This window comes from Lithobates pipiens, unplaced genomic scaffold, assembly GCF_037356315.1.
Source record: "Lithobates pipiens isolate NorthernLeopardFrog02 unplaced genomic scaffold, aLitPip1_a1.2 Scaffold_19, whole genome shotgun sequence".
Lineage (NCBI taxonomy): Eukaryota > Metazoa > Chordata > Amphibia > Anura > Ranidae > Lithobates > Lithobates pipiens.
In genome coordinates this window covers 244,116,238-244,132,984 of record NW_027507764.1, presented here as the reverse complement: position 1 = coordinate 244,132,984, position 16,747 = coordinate 244,116,238, and the positions used below count along the sequence as shown (strand labels likewise).

Genomic DNA, 16,747 nt, shown 5'->3' with positions numbered 1-16,747 from the left:
GTTTGACTAAGAAGTTTTCTATTATTTCCAAATTTTCCCATCACTGTGGTTGAAAATGAATGCCAATTTGACCCACTTTTTTTTTTTTTTTAAAGGTTATTAATCGAAACAATAATCGGCCAACTAATCGATTATGAAAATAATTGTTAGTTGCAGCCCTATAAGTAGAATAATATTGCGTGCTAAATTGTGCACGTTTCAGATATTGTAAAGTAGTGGGGACTCTAACCAGATTATATCTACCCCTTCCTTGACAAATCCTCCCTCCCATTTTCCACCAGCCCAAGTAAACTTAATTTCCAACAACTACTGCATAAGTACTCACTCCTCAATTCCTGGCGAGAACTTGACCTGGTAATATGTCAGTACATTTACTACTCCCATCCTCTCAAAACCTTCCCCTGCATTGACCATATCCTTGTCTCCATTGGATCTTCTCAAGCCCTCCTAGCCTCAGTTATCATGCCCTTCACATGGTCTGACCAGAACGCCATTCTCTCTTCTCTAGAATCACTCATTCCCAGACAGGGAGACATGGTGTTTGAATGACACCCTGCTTACCCATTCTTCTCACTGGATGGACATTGCGCTTGCTATCAAGGATTATGTTATCCACAACACTACTGATATCTCCTCTGCCCATCTGGGAAGCTCACAAACCTGTTCTTAGGGTGTTTTCATTAGCCAAGCTACCAATTACAAAAAGGAATGCCTGGCACAGGCTGGCTCAACCTGTCCCATGCCGCTTTTCATGATGATCCCACAACCACTCATAAGCAGAACTTAGAGAGGGCCAGACTGGAACTGGATCTTTTTTCTGACAGACTCGGCCCAAAAGGAACTGCATCAGTCCAAGCATAGATTCTATATGAAAGCAAACTGGACACTTTCCTCACTCCCTACGCAGATTAGACTATTCGCCTGAAAGTCACTAAAGATTCATACTCCAGTAACCCTGTCAAAGTCTTGGCACTATTCTGAAACCACCTTTCAGAACTATACTCAGCGAAAACTGGCTTTAACGAAGCCCGTTCATCTGCTCTATTTTCTTCTCTCAACCTCCCATCCCTATCGGCTTCACATCGTGCTGATCTTGACCTACAGATCTCTGAATTGGAAGTCTGCAATGCGATCAAAGCCCTGAAAACTAACAAACGCCCAGGACCGAACTGCTTTACCGCCTCCTGCTGCCAACATGTTGCTGATCTTTTGACCCCTCTGACTAAAGCCTTCAACTCGATCTTGAAAGTTCATACTTTCTACACTGACTCCCTTATGTCTATAATCTCCATGCTACCCAAACCCCATTTAGACCACTCCTCCTGGACCAACTATTGTCCTATTTCTCTCCTCAATATAAATATTAAGCTCTTGGCTAAAATATTTTTTTTTTACCTGAACCCGATCATTTTATTCATAAAGACCAGGTAGGGTTTATTCCCTAACGGCAGGCTGGAGATAATGCCTGCTGGCAGTCTTACTAGCCCATGTGGCTTGTACTTTTGAGCCTGGTCCAGTTATGGCTTTACTGAACAAAAAGCCTTTCAACGTGTCTCAATTAAAATTAAAACTCCCCCTGCAGGTTATGACAGCTGCAAAGCAAACCATCGCAAAGGCTTGGAAAACTACCCACCTCAACATTACAGAAACTAAAACTAGAGTTACCAGTGCCATGATTCATGCCAAAGGGGAGGCAGTCCTTGTCAACTGGGTCAAAAAGTATGAGTGTATATGGAAGCTCTGGGTTGATCATTATCTCCCTGACAACTCATTATTCTCCTTAGATAGCCCCATTTCAAAACTCTGTATAATCTACAGCTACGGGTCCCCAACTCCACTTCCCACCCCCCGGGTGTTCTTATCTACTGGCTGCATCCTGTCCAGACCCCTTTCTCTTCTTTCCTCTCATCTCCTTTCTCTTCCCCCTTCTTTATTTTTTTTTTATCATCCTCAGGCTTGACTTTCTCTCCAGTAAGTCCTCCACAATAGTTTGATTTGTTGGTCTCTTTTGAATTGACTGTAGCTGCACTCTGTATGCTTGTTATGCCCTGTCTTAAGCCACTTGTGCTATTATGTAACTGAACATACTGCATTGACCATTGCGGTTTACCAGTGTTGCTTCTATAGTTCTGTTGTGTTAAAATGGGCTACATCCCTGTTACTGCACTAAGATATTTTACAACTGGTTCGGTCCCCTGTTCTTAAGGGATGACTCTCTCTAGTCTCTTTATTATGTAAGCCTTGTTCTTTTCTCCAATAAAATGTTTTTGAACATAACATTTTTTAAATGAACTACTAAACATACTCTTTGAAATAACTTCACATCACAAGTCCCTCCTTTTGCATCAGAAGCCCCCCTTTTTTTATACATTAGAAGTCTCCCCCCTTCTGTTTCTTTTGCATCAGACATCACTCCTCTTGCATCAGATATCCCCCCCCCCCCCTTTTTCGCGTTAGAAGTCCTTGCCTTTTGTATCAGTCCCTTTTTCAAATCAGGAGCTCCCCTTTCACATCAGAAGCCCTCCCTTCACATCAAACTTACTGCAGGCCGGTTAAACTCTTGTAGTGGCCAGATGTTTGGAGACCCCTGTCTTAGAGCTACACAATATCTCCCCTCTTCATTATTAAAAAGAGGAGAAGGTTTCTGTAGCCCTCTCCCAAGGTGACAACCTTGCTTGTATGCAGATACAGTATGGTTATTGTATTGTCACCCTGGGATAGGAAGTATTACTGACATGCTAATTGATTTGCAACATCTGAGGACTGGTAAGTTGCAATATATTACATTTTTGTTAAGTTTAGATTATTTTTTTCTCATACCTTATCAGTGCAACATGTTTTTTTCTAATTTATGTGAACATTTCCATTTCATTTGTAGGGATGGTGAAGACTTGGACAGTCAGGGAGATGGCAGTCAACCTGATACAATTTCAATAGCGTCTAGAACTTCACAAAATACACTAGACAGTGATAAGGTAAGATAAACTAATACTTTGTATTAAAATGTCTTAGTTACTATTAGGTTTTAAGGTTCTAGGTTTCTGACTGCAGCTAACAACCCTTTAACCAAGTAGGTTAATAACAAACCAAGCATTTAAAGAGGAAGTAAAATCTTTTAGTTGTACTTACAGGGAAGCCTATAAAAAGGCTTACCATCCCATCGGTGTGTGGGCGCTGCTCAGAGAGCTTCGGTCTAAGTATTTCATGAGCTAATATGAGATGCATACTTGCTCATTATGCCTTTTGTCCTATAGGTTTTGTTTTTGTTTTTTTGTTTTTTATAGGGTTTACAACTGCTTTAATTTTTTTTTTTTTCTCCTCAGTTGTATGTAAACCCATCTCTTTTTTGCTCTCTTTTTTTTTTTTTTTTTTACCTTTTGTCTGCTAAGTACACCATTACAAGTGTTATTTTTTTATTTTTTTTAATGTATGCAATAAAAAATAAAACTTGTTGACTTTGCCTTAGAGCAGTATTAAACCCAAAATTTTAAATGTAATAAATTGCAGTTTACCATTTACTATATGTGGTGGCTTTATTTTAGTTTTTTTCAGTTTTCTCTTTATAGGTTTTTTCCCTTTTGTTTTTACCTGGTGATCCCACCAGTAGCGCAATTCCTGTTTTGGGGTGCCTACATTCTGGATGGTGTAACTGAGATGCCTTTTGCATGGCCGCATTATCAGTCTAGGCGCAGGATAGTGTTGAAGTGGGGGTCCACGCCAAAAAAAAAAAAATTAAAAACCAGCAGCTACAAATACTGCAGGTGTTGACTTTACTTACCTGTCCAGGGTGCCCACAATGTCGGCAGCCGAAGCCGACCAATTGATTTACTCTTGGCTGCTGCCGCCGCCATCCTCAGGGAATCAAAAAGTGAAGCGTTGCGACTTCACTTCCCGGTTCCCTACTGCACATGTGCGAGTCTAACTGCACATCCTAACTGGTCCCCTCTGTGTTCTGGCACCTGTGTGTTTCCCAGAACACAGCGAGGGATATGAAGGGGCGTGACTCCTGCGGGAGTCTATGCACAGAAATGGGTGCAGATACCTGTATTAGACATGTATGTACACCCCCCCCCCACCCCCTGAAAGGTGCCAAATGTGACACCGGAGGGGGGGTTCCGAAAAGTGGAGGTTCCATTTTTGTGTGACCCTCTGTTTTAAATCACTAGCAGATTGAGCAGCCACCACAGAGGAAGCAGAACCACAATGGGCTATAAACCAGGTGGACCCAGAGGATATAGAGTGAACGCTGTTTATGGCAGGACTGGTATGGAAAAAATAGAATGGACTATGGAACATTGGCAGAGGCAGACAGTTAAGAGAGAGAGAGGAGGAGCTGGTAAAGTACCAGTCAGCATGACAGACTGTAGTTAGAGTGGAGCAGAGCATGCCTGAGGGAAAGATGATTGTGACAGCCATATCTGAACTGTCAACTAACTTTCGTAAGGGAGAGTGGAATCACTGTTCATAACCTTTGTTCTAATTTGTGAAGTCTTGTTTCAGCTGTTTGCATCAAGACTGGGACATCTATTCAGATTTAAAGTGTAAATTCACCTTTACAGAAAAATCACATTTCACATGTAAAATCACAGGTCCCCCTCCAATCCCCCCCCCCCCCCCCCCCAATCTCGCTGACCTGTACTGCTGTAATCACCGGTTCTAAGCCCTGATATATCTGCGTCAGGAGTAGGGATATTTATTTTTTTTAAATGCAGTATTTACCTTATTCATGCAGTACAGGACACGTGCTTCTTTGGGTCTTGACCATAGGTTATATGCTGCCACCTTCAGTTGAGTCTACTGGCAAACAAAGTTGTTATGACAGCCCAGTTTTATCCCTCTCACTCCCAGCAATTTTGTTTTTTGCTAGTGTTCTTACATTCTGAATTGGTAAATTGTAACCATTTTTGTTTATAAAAACAAAATCAACACTTAAGGGGGGAATGCAGCTCCACGATAAAAGGGATAACTGTATTCACTGTAAGGGCCGGTTCACACTGCAGGCGCGGCGAGGCGTCTCCGACTTGCCTCGCCGCGACCTGCGGCGACCTCAGCGGCGACTTGCAGATGACTTCTGTATAGAAGTCAATGCAAGTCGCCCCCGAAGTCGCCCAGAAGTAGTACAGGAACCTTTTTTCTGAGTCGGAGCGACTCGAGTCGCTCCTCTCAGAACGGTTCCATTGTACAGAACGGGGGCGACTTGCGGGAGCGAGGCGAGTCGTGTCGCCTCGCATCGCCCGCTGTGTGAACCGGCCCTAAGGAACACAGACCGCTGAATCAGTGAGCCACGTAGTTGAAAAGCTAGACCCTCCAAGTAGCATGCCACTGATGGCGTCTGACAGCCTTCTTCAAACACTCTGGAGTAGCAACCGAAGCAAGAATGTGGACAGCCACTAAACGTTTTAGGGGCCCCAGCCCCTATTGTCAGACTTGAAAAAAGAGGATGGGGTCCCTGAAACACGTAGTGCCCACCCACATGCTGGCTTCAGTCGCTACTCCAGAGTGTTTGAAGGAGGCTATCAGACACTGCCAGTGGCAGACTTTTTGGCGGGTATGGCTCTCCACTGCTTGATTCACCGATTCAGCCATCTGTGCAATTGAATGCATTTACCCTTCTACCTCAGGGCTGCATTCCCCCTGCCTACATGTAAGTGTGGATATTATTTTGATCAATAAAAGTGGATACATTTTACTAATGCAGTGCCCTGACTACTTTGTTTTCCTTTTCATGTGCTGTTTTGGATCCCTCCCAGAGCTGCTGTGATCAGGAGATGAAGATTAAGGTTTTGTTTTTTTGGGTTTTTTTCCCCACCCACAGCTGCCATTACACATCAGGTTGTTCACTTCAGGTTCTGTAAGTGGGAACTCGTGAGCAATAGACTATTAACACTATCCACGACACTCCCTGCCTGTTTGCATGTTCTCCCTGTGCCTGCGTGGGTTTCCTCCGGGTACTCCGGTTTCCTCCCACACTCCAAAGACATGCAGGTAGGTTAATTGGCTTCTGTGCAAAATTGGCCCTAGTATATGAATGGGGACCTTGGATTGTGGGCTCCTTGAGAGTAGGGACCAATGTGAGTGTGCAATGTACAGGGATAGGGGTAGACATTCACTCAGGTTGAACTGGATGGACTAGTGTCTTTATTCAACCTTACTAACTATGAAAAACTGAGATGCGGATCTCCTACTATCCTTTTACTTCTACTTCACATTTAGAATTTGTCTTTCTGGACTATGGTGGTATAATATAGAGCATGTATTGTGAGTGCTAATTTATATGTGCCAGGTGTTGCATCTTTGTTTCTCTTACGTTCACCGACTGACACAGCTCCTTTCTTATACCATCGGGTTGTTACGCCACTTCAGGAGAGGCAGAACATGTTAATATGTTATAACAAAACTACAACTTTCTAGTTCCTCCCGAGGGGCAGTCCCTCAGGTAACAACCCCCCAGCCCTCTCATGCAGCCTCAGTTTTTTTCTGCCTAGTGAATGAGGAACCCTGCGGGCCCATTAGTCCGTGGATTTTTCTGCAGAAGTTTGCCTTTTGCGCAAGATTAAAGATCCTGTGATCTGCTATCAACAGCCAGCTGGGTGACAGGCTGAATACCCTTATTCTTGTAGTCTCCCCAGCTTGACCAGCGAGTGTGTGCAGACCAGAGCTCCTCGCTGGGTCAGCAACGACTTGCCCCCAGCTCCAGGGGCGGCCAGTGGGCGTAATGCCCCGGGGCACACATATGACCGGGCTACTGATGTCTGCCTCACAGTGTGCCGGGCCAGCAGCCACCCCGTACTGATCGGAGAGTGAGTCTGTGATGGAGTGTTTCCCAGCTCGTCAGGACTGGTAGGTTCAGCTCTCCCTGCCTCGGTGGGGCTGAGCAGCTGGGCATTCCCTGGGAGGTTGATTCAGGGGTCCCTCACCTCCCTCTCTTCTCTCCCTGTTCCTATCCCCCCCCTTCCCTGTGGGGGGTGCTGCATGGGCTGCTGAGCGGTGTGTGTACAATAGACAGGGGCTCCCGGGGGGGCTCTCACCTGGGATGGGGTCTGCGCTGGGTAGCTGTGTCCTGGATGTCTGTAGGGCTCTCCCCTGGGTGTCTGGAGACTGTGTCTGCTGATGGCTGTGGTGCTGTTTACCGCCATTTAACTGCCTGTTTTTTACTGTCATTCATTACATACAGTGTTCGGCTACCTTTTTTGGTGAGACCAGGGAACAGCATGCTCTGACTCCATTTTACTGTAGTCCGGCGGCCATTTTCCCTGTGATTATGTCCTTTACACTGGACGCTCGGTGGCCATTTTGTTGAAGCCTGAACATGTTTTTCAGCTTCAGCGCGGTTTTGTCTCTTAAGCATCTGGGGGCTGCTACAGGACACAGGCATACCTATCTGGATGGCGCAGAACTCGGTCAGGGTGGTGAGTCCTATGGTGGGGGCCCCTCAGCCTGCAGCAGTTAGGACAGTGATGGTCCCACCCTCCAAAGTCCCCAACAGGTGGCAGACACGTTGGTGTCAGCATGGCTTGAGAAACTGCAGTGCCTCTGGATGCTTTGTCAGTGGTCCTTATTATGTTTGTTGCCAAGATGGAGGCGGTGCATGGGCGCAAAGGTGGTAAAAAAAACTGCCCCCCCCTGTCCTTCGGGGAGAGCTCTTATGTAGCCTCGGGCCCTGCTGAGGCTGGTGACCCCTGTTTTATAATTTCAGATGACGCTGACCAGGACCATTAGAACAATGAGGATGATCCCCATCCGGGTCCGTGCACGATAAAGCACTTATTGGAGCACTTATCATAGCTGTGTGATACCCTGAAAATTCAGGATACAGCAGATCCCTCTGCTAATGTAGTGGCCCCTTTTGGGTCCCGTAAGCCAGCCCATACACCTAAGATGTTTCCGTATCTGACTTATTTCGATAAGCTCATATACAAGGAATGGGGTCGACTGCAACTGACCTTTTCGGTCCCCAAATACATGGCGGTGTGTTAACCCTTTGAGGATAGCCTTCTCAAAAAGTGGTCGGCTCCTCCGGTCATGGACCCCCCATTATCCAGGTTAAACAAAGTAACCACGATCCCAGTCGAGGGGACTCCTGTCTTTAAGGAGCCCACAGACAGGAAGGCCGAGGCAGTGGCTCGTTTCTTGTTTATGGTTGTGGGGTCAGCAATGCGACCAGTACTGGCATTCGCACTTGTGTCACAGACACTTACTGAGTGGACAAAACTTTTGCACCACGAATTGGGGGAGCAACAGGCTTCCCCTGTCTGCGTGGAACTAGCAGTCCATTTAGTGCAAGGCCTTAAGTATGTTTGTGACGCGGCCCTGGATACCCTCTCTTTATTATCCAGGGCTCCAGTGTCAGCAGTGGTGCTGAGGTGCCTGATTTGGCTAAAATGTTGGTTGGTCGACCAAGCATCCAAAAAATCCCTGACGGATTTACCCTTCCTTGGCGAGTGGCTCTTTGGAGCCTCATTATGTGACGTTATTAAAAATGCCACAGGTGGTAAGAGTACCCTACTCCCACAGGCCAGGAAGGCTAAGGAGCCAGAACGTAGGCAAGGTCCCTCTTTTTCCGCTCAAAAACTGCTTTTTCGTCCGCTCGGGGCTTCAACTACGCGTCCGCAGCCCAACAGGACAACCTCTGAAGGACAAAAACGTCCCTGGAACCGCAAGCCAAACAAGCCTGCCAGCAAAAGTGATACTGCATGAAGGTTTGCCCCCCCCCCCTCCCACAACTCGGGTGGGGGGGTCACCTTCGGGAGTTTGCAGCCCGGTGGACCTCTCGGCTGTCCGACCAATGGGTCTGCGATCTGATTTCCTCCGGCTACAAGTTCCTCTCTTGGCCACCAAACAGATTCTTCCCCTCCAGCATACCCATACTCCCGGCTCGCCAGGAGGCCCTAATGGGGGTGGTAAAGGACCTGCTGAGTCGCGGGGTGATAGTACCTGTTCCTTAGTCAGAATGTTTCTTGGGTTTCTACTCCAATCTGTTTTGTAGTCTCCAAAAAGGAAGGGGTACGTCCTATATTGGAGCCCTCAATTACTTTGTAAATGTACAGAGGTTCAAAATGGAATCAGTTCGCTCCGTAGTCGCTGCACTCCATCAAGGGGGCTCCCTGGTATCTTTGGACATCCAGGATGTGTACCTGCACATACCCATATGCCTTCAGCATCAAAAAAATCTGCAATTTGCAGTTGGGGTAGCCCACTACCAGTTTGTTGCTCTCCCCTTTGGATTGGCAGCACCCCCTCGAGTTTTTACCAAGGTTTTGGCTCCTGTTTGCAGACCCTGCAGGATTTTGGGTGGCTGTTGAACCTAAAAAAACTCAGCGCCGGATGTCCAGTTTCACATCAGAGTCTTGCAGAAGGAGATATTGACAAAATGGAACAAATCTCCGTTATCCCTGGATCGGCAGATTCAGGTGAGCCAGTCAGTCAAAGACTCCATGCTCTGGTGGCTGAGGTCCCCGGAACTTCGGTCCTACCGATACATTGGACAGTGATGACAACGGACGCCAGTCTAACCGGCTGGGGTGGAGTAATGGGAGTTCAGTCGACCCAGTTCCTCTGGTCGGAGGAGGAATCCAAGTTGCCGATCAATGTGCTCAAGCTGCAAGCGATCAGGCTATGTCTCTCCACATGGTCAATAAGACTTTGAGGGCGTCTGATCAGTATCCAATCAGACAATGCCACGGCGGTGACATATGTCAATCACCAAGGAGGAAAAAGAAGCTTGGCCACCGCATGGGAGGTCACTCACATCCTTCAGTGGACAGAGTGACATGTACCGGCCCTATCGGCCATTTACATCCCGGGAGTGGAGAACTGGCAGGCGGACTACCTAAGTTGCCAGATGCTGGTCCCTGGAGAATGGGCGTTGCATCTGGAGGTGTTCAGGCCACTGTGCCTGCGATGGGGAACATCAGACGTGGATCTTCTGGCCTCCCGTCTCAATTGGAAGGTGCAGAGATTTGTGTCCAGGACAAGAGTTCCTTGGGCAGATGCGTCAGACGTGCTGGTAGCTCTGTGGGATCAGTACCAGCTGATCTATGCCTTTCCTCCGCTAAAACTGTTACCACGTCTGCTCCACAGAGTGGAGACCGAGGGTATTCCAGTAATACTGATTGCGCCATATTGGCCCCATCGTCCCTGGTATGCAGACCTAGTGCGCCTGGTGGCAGATGCCCCATGGCGACTGCAGTTACGAGAGGACTGGCTGTCTCAAGGTCTGATTCTCCATCCTGCTTTACCATCTTTGGTTTTAACGGAATGGCTATTGAGAGCCAGGTGTTGAGAAACCGGGGTCTTTCAGACTCTGATTCCAACTATGCTGAGAGCACGGAAATCTTCTTATCGGAAGATATATCATCGTACCTGGAAGGCCTACATCTCCGTGTGTGAGGAGAAAGGATGGTGTCCGCTCTCCTTTTCTACATCCAGGATCCTGCTGTTTCTACATCCAGGATCCTGCTGTTTCTACAGCAAGGCGTAGACCAAAATTTGTCTTTAAGCACCATTAAAGGACAAATATCAGCCTTGACTGTCTTTTTTCAGCGACCCCTGGCATCTCACTCTCTAGTGAGCACTTTTGTTCAAGGGGTCCGACATGTAGTTCCTCCGGTGCGTCCACCATTACCCCCGTGGGAGCTTCAGAAACCGCCATTTGAAAATATCAGAGAGATTCCTCTGTTGACTCTTTCTCAGAAAGTGGTCTTTCTAGTGGCCATTACATAGGCCAGGGGGGTTTTGGAATTGGCGGCCTAGTCTTGCAAGTCGCCTTATCTGGTTATCCATAGGATAAGGTGGTGTTGCGTCCGCAACCTTCTTTTCTGCCGAAGGTGGTTTCCGCGTTCCCCATCAATGAAGACATTGTGTTACTATCTCTGTGTCCTAAACCGACACACCCTAAAGAGGTGGCCCTCCATTCCCTGGATGTGGTCCAGGCTCTAAGGGTGTATTTGTCTGCCAAGGCTCCCTTTCGAAAGTCAGACTCCTTGTTTGTTTCGGTGGCTGGTCTGAAAAAAGGCATGGCAGTCTTGTCAGCCACCATTTCCAGGTGGATCAGACAGATTGGGGTACAGGCCTACCCTTGAAGGGGCAGGTGCCCCCCTTTCCGGTCACGGCTCACTCCCCCAGGGCAGTTAGTTACATTGTTAGGTTGAATAAAGACACTAGTCCATCCAGTTCAACCTGAGTGAGTGTCTACAATTGTCTCTATCCCTGTATATTGCACGCTCACATCAGACCTTACCCTCAAGGAGCCCACAATTGGAGCGTCTTGGGCCGTCTGTCACTCAAGTGTGTACCTTTACAAAACTCTACAAGGTAGATGTCGGTGCATCGGCTGATGCCTGTTTTGGCCGCAAAGTTTTTCAGGCGGCCATGTAATTGCAATTGCACTTACATTTTTTCCTGTTTTTTTGGTAAAAAACGCTTGTCGATGTACTGAGGCTGCTTGAGCCGGCTGGGGGGTTGTTACCTAAGGGACCGCCCCTTGGGCGGAACTAGAAAGTTCTAGGTTTGCTATAACATATTAACATGTTCTGCCTAGTCCTCTCCTGAAGGTGGCGTAACAACCCGGGGGTGTAAGAAAGGAGCTGTGTCAGTCGGTGAACTACAGAGAAATGGATTTTACGGCGAGTACAAAAAATCCTATTTTTTCACTCTTCCCTAGTAAGAAGGAAAGACCCCTGTTTCAAAAGCCAAATCCTCCACTCATTGTCTCAATTTAGGGATATCCAAGTCAGTGAAGTCTGGTGCCTAGTCCTCCTCACAATGGAGGGATACCCCCATTCTATCAAGTGGCAAATGTCTGTTGATGATATTTTTATCTGCCTGGACTCAGGGCATTTCAGATCTACGGATCTGGGATGTGGTGTTAAATGGGGAAAGGTTGGAGTACTGCTCCCTTTTGCCACCCCACTTAATGCTTCCAAACTTGTCCACATCTCTGATGAGATTGCAGACTCTTTAGACTGCCTTGCAGAAGCTTTATTCTTAGGTAGAGAATGGCCCTCTAAGAAATGGTTTCAGTGCTTTTATTTAAACCTGTTAATGGTTACTACACCCAATGGTGGGCTTTACCCAATCCTAGGTTCTCAACAATTTCATGCAATTTCAAAAGTTCCATATGGAATTGGCCCAATTTCTAATTGCATATTCATCAAGGATACATATTTCCATTCTTTCCCTGCATCGTCAGTTACTGCAATTTGCAGTGGATGAGTAGCATTTCCAGATTTTTTTTCTTCCCCTTGGCTTGTCCATAGTCCCTCAGGTCTTCACCAAGTGCTTCCCCAGTCCTCGTGCTGCTGCACTCTCAGGGAAATCATATTATAATGCATCTGAACAACCTTATCTTGAAGGATCACTCTTACCCAGCCATAGTGGGGAATTTGGCAGATGATACAGACACTTCGGAGCTGCAGGTGGATTTTCAGCCTACAGAAGTTTACGTTGGATCCAACACACTGCATGGAACATGGCCCAAGCCCCCCTGTATTTCTTCCTAGAGAAGTGTTAACCCTCCAAGCTCAATACCATGCCCTGCATGCCAAAAAGCTTCCAGCAGTCTGATTTTAGAATGAGGGAATTAGGCCTTGTGGTGACCTCATTCAAGGTGGGGATGTTTGCCCAGTTTCACTCCAAGCCTCTGCAATTCAATGTTCTGGAATCGGGGAAGTCCTGAATTTTTACCAGGTGTTCAAGCCTCCTCTGACACCATCTTTAGCCAAAGAGTGCTTCCAGCATCTTTGATTAGGGAATCTGATTTCCTTGTTTTGGGCTTGTTGTCCTTGTTTGCCAAGCTGCCCACACTTTTTGTATTGCTGGGGAGGAGCCAATGTCCTGTACTTTAGGATTCGGAAATTAGGAATTTTTTTTTACTTTTAAAATCCCTGTAGAGTACAGAGCACTGGATAAGGTGGCAGCATATATACCATGGCTGAGACCTAAATCCCCCCCCCCCCCCCCCCCATCGTTGATTGATCTCATTGTTGCTAATCCACTTTAACCTCTTTGCAATTTCTTTGTCTATGTGAACACACTCTAGCAATGGCTATCACAGAGGGGGGCTCCTGATAGTAGTAATACTTATTGACTATGCTTGTGCAGTATGTGTGCCAGCATAGCTACTTGTAGTCTCAATTGCATGTATGACAGAGTGACAACACAGGAGCATCAATGGCAGTTGTCACCCAATAACAGGAAGTACCTGACTCTTTATGGCAGGACCACTAGATGTTGTTTTAATGAAGATACAAATTAAAAAATAATTTTTAAATTACATTAATATGTGAAAGTTCTTATGAGATTTCAGTGAATCAGTTTAGACCTGCTTTGAGATATGACAAAAAAGAAATAAATATATATATATATATATTATATAGTATATAAAAAGGTGTAAACAAAATTATATTTTTTTCATATTCTTATGTGTTTTACAGCTTTCTGGTGGGTGTGAGCTGACTGTTGTCATCCAGGATTTCACTGCTTGTAACAGTAATGAATTGACAATACGACGGGGACAGACTGTTGAAATTTTAGAGAAACAACACGACCGATCTGAATGGTGTTTGGTTCGGACCACTGACAAGTCGCCAGCTGCAGAAGGCTTAGTTCCTTGTAGCTCACTTTGCATTGCACACTCAAGGAGCAGCATGGAAATGGAAGGCCTGTTTAATCACAAAGGTAGTGTTTATGCGATTGGAGCTGTGTGCAGACAGTGCATGTTTATCCATTAAGATGCATGGGTTGTAAAGACACAACCGTTTGTTCCCACTGTCAGATTCTGCATCCACACAAGTGGATATTGTGTTCTGGGTGTTTTTCTTTCAACCCACTGGTTAAATTTAGAACAGTACTCAACCTGTATACCCAGCTCTATTCTAACTACAGTGAGGGAACAGCATATTTGATCCCCTGCTGATCTTGGACGTTTGCCCACTGACAAATGATCAGTCTATAATTTGAATGGTAGGTTTATTTTAACAGTAAGAGACAGAATAACAAAAACAAAATCCAGAAAAAAAAGCATTTCAAAAAAGTTATAAATCAATTTTCATTTTATTGAGTGAAATACGTATTTGACCCCTTCGCAAAACATGACTTAGTACTTGGTGGCAAAACCCTTGTTGGCAATCGGAGGTCAGATGTTTCTTGTGTTGGCCACCAGGTTTGCACACATATCAGGAGGGATTTTGTCCCACTTCTCTATGCAGATCCTCTCCAAGTCATTAAGGTTTTGAGGCTGACGTTTGGTAACTCAAACCTTTAGCTCCCTCCACATATTTTCTATGGGATTAAGGTCTGGAGACTTTATAGGCCACTCCAGGACCTTAATGTGCTTCTTCTTGAGCCACTCCTTAGTTGCCTTGGCTGTGTGTTTTGGATTGCCATGCTGGAATACCCATCCAGGACCCTTTTTCGATGCTCTGGCTGAGGGAAGGAGGTTTTCACCCAATATTTGATGGTACATAGCCCCGTCAATCATCACTTTGATACGGTGAAGTTGTCCTGTCCCCTTAGCAGAAAGACAACCAATAGGCTAAAGCATAATGTTTCCACCTCCATGTTTAATGGTGGGGATGGTGTTCTTGGGGTCATAGGCAGCATTGCGCGAAGAGATCAATTTTGGTCTCATCTGACCACAACACTTTCACCCAGTTCTCCTCTGAATCATTCAGATGTTCATTAATAGACTACAGATGGACCTTTACATGTGCTTTCTTGAGCAGGGGGACCTTGTGGGCGCTGCAGGATTTCAATCCTTCATGGCGTAGTGTGTTATGAATTGTTTTTTGGTGACTATGGTCCCAGCTGCCTTGAAATCATTGACAAGATTCTCCCGTGTAGTTCTGGGTTGATTCCCCACTGTTCTCATAATCATTGAAACTCCACAAGGTGAGATCTTGCATGGAGCCCCAGATCAAGGGAGATTGACAGTTATTTTGTTCTGTTTGCAAATAATCACACTAAATGTTGTCAGCCTCTCACCAAGCTGCTTGGAAATGATCTTCTAGCCCATTCCAGCCTTGTGTAGGTCTACAATCTTGTCCCTGACATCCTTGGACAGCTCTTTGGTCTTGGTGATGGTGGAGAGATTGGAATCTGATTGCTTCTGTGGATAGAATGCATTATGATAAAAAAAAACTTCTGCCTTTTACAACCAATTTAACCAGTAGCAATTTTAGATTTGCTCTTTTTTTTTTTTTTTTTTCTTTTAATAGTAGCTCTCATTAGTGATTTTTTTTTTTGTAGTTTTGTATAGTGGGGAAGGATTAGAGCTCATTTTAAATTTCACATCCCTGGGATCCCCATCTGCACTGGGGCTTCCTGCACTTTATCGGTCTCAACATTGTGGCCAGATATAAAAAGTACAGTAGTGCAGGTTCCACATCTGAAATAAATTTGGGCAGGCATCTTCAATTTTTCTTTGCAGAAAAGTAATTGCCACATCCACGTCCTACTTATTGTAAAATGTTAGGGAGAAAAACACAGACAAATTTAACTTTTTATGGTGGTTTTCAGGCATTTTAGATGGCATTTCTGCATACAGAACAATGCTTTCTGCTATTCTGCTTCATCCTCCTTTTATCTTCCATTTATAGCCCTTTTTTTTTTTCTAGTTCCTTAACCACTTCAATACAGGGCACTTAAACACCTTCCTGCCCAGACCAATTTTGAGCTTTCAGCGCTGTCGCACTTTGAATGACAATTGCGCGGTCATGCTACACTGTACCCAAATGAAATTTTTATAATTTTTTTCCCACCAATAGAGCTTTCTTTTGGTGGTATTTGATCACCTCTACGGTTTTTATTTTTTGCGCTACAAATAAAAAAATACCGAAAATTTTGAAAAAAAAAATGTTTTTTTTTGTTTCAGTTTCAAAACTTTGTAAATAAGTACGTTTTCTCCTTCACTGATGGGCACTGATGGGGCTACACTGATGGGCACTGATAAGGCGGCACTGATGGGCACCAATGTGGCACCAATGAAGTGGCACTGATAGGCGGCACTGATGGGCGACACGGATGGGCAACACGGACGGACACTGATAGGTGGCACAAATTGGCACTGATAGCTGGCACGGATGGGCGGCATGGATGGGCATGGATAGGCGGCACAGGTGGGCATGGATAGGCGGCACAGGTGGGCACTCATAGGCGGCACAGGTGGGCACTCATAGGCGGCACAGGTGGGCACTCATAGGCGGCACAGGTGGGCACTCATAGGCGGCACAGGTGGGCACTCATAGGCGGCATCGGTGTTATAGTAATGGATGCCAATCAGTGCCAAACAATAATGCATGCCAATCAGTGATGCCCATTGTGGGCACTGATTGGCATCCATTATGGGCACTGATTGGCACCCATTGTGCTGACTGGCATCCCTGGTGGTCTAGGGAGAATTACCTTTTCCCTGGTGGTCTAGTGGCGTCCCTGGTGGTCCAGTGTGGGCATCCTCGGGGGGGCTGTGCTGATAATCGATCAGCACAGAACCCCCCTGTCAGAGGAGCAGCCGATCGGCTCTCCTCTACTCACGTCTGACAGACGCGAGTGAGGGAAAGCCGATCACCGGCTCTTCCCATTTACACTGTGATCAGCCGTGATTGGACACGGCTGATCACCTGGTAAAGAGTCTCCGTCGGAGACTCTTTACCGAGATCGTAGTTGCCGGGTGTCAGACTGACACCCCGCAACAACGATCGCCGCGATGCGCGCCCCCGGGGGCGCGCAGCGGCTCATAATCCTGATCACG

The 16,747-nt window shown here is 46.1% G+C and overlaps 1 protein-coding gene across 5 annotated transcripts in view; it reads left to right on the top strand.

Moving 5' to 3' along the window:
* TRIO (trio Rho guanine nucleotide exchange factor) overlaps positions 1 to 16,747 on the top strand; it is a 751,422-nt gene that overhangs the window by 420,229 nt on the left and 314,446 nt on the right. For all 5 annotated transcript variants that reach the window (XR_013277581.1, XM_077491869.1, XM_077491868.1 and 2 more), the window contains exons 27-28: positions 2,879 to 2,975; positions 13,434 to 13,677. Coding sequence is in view for 4 of the 5 variants with exons in the window: in XM_077491869.1 (XP_077347995.1) it covers positions 2,879 to 2,975; positions 13,434 to 13,677 (341 nt within the window). In the remaining variant the exon portion in view is untranslated. The remainder of the gene's footprint in view (positions 1 to 2,878; positions 2,976 to 13,433; positions 13,678 to 16,747) is intronic.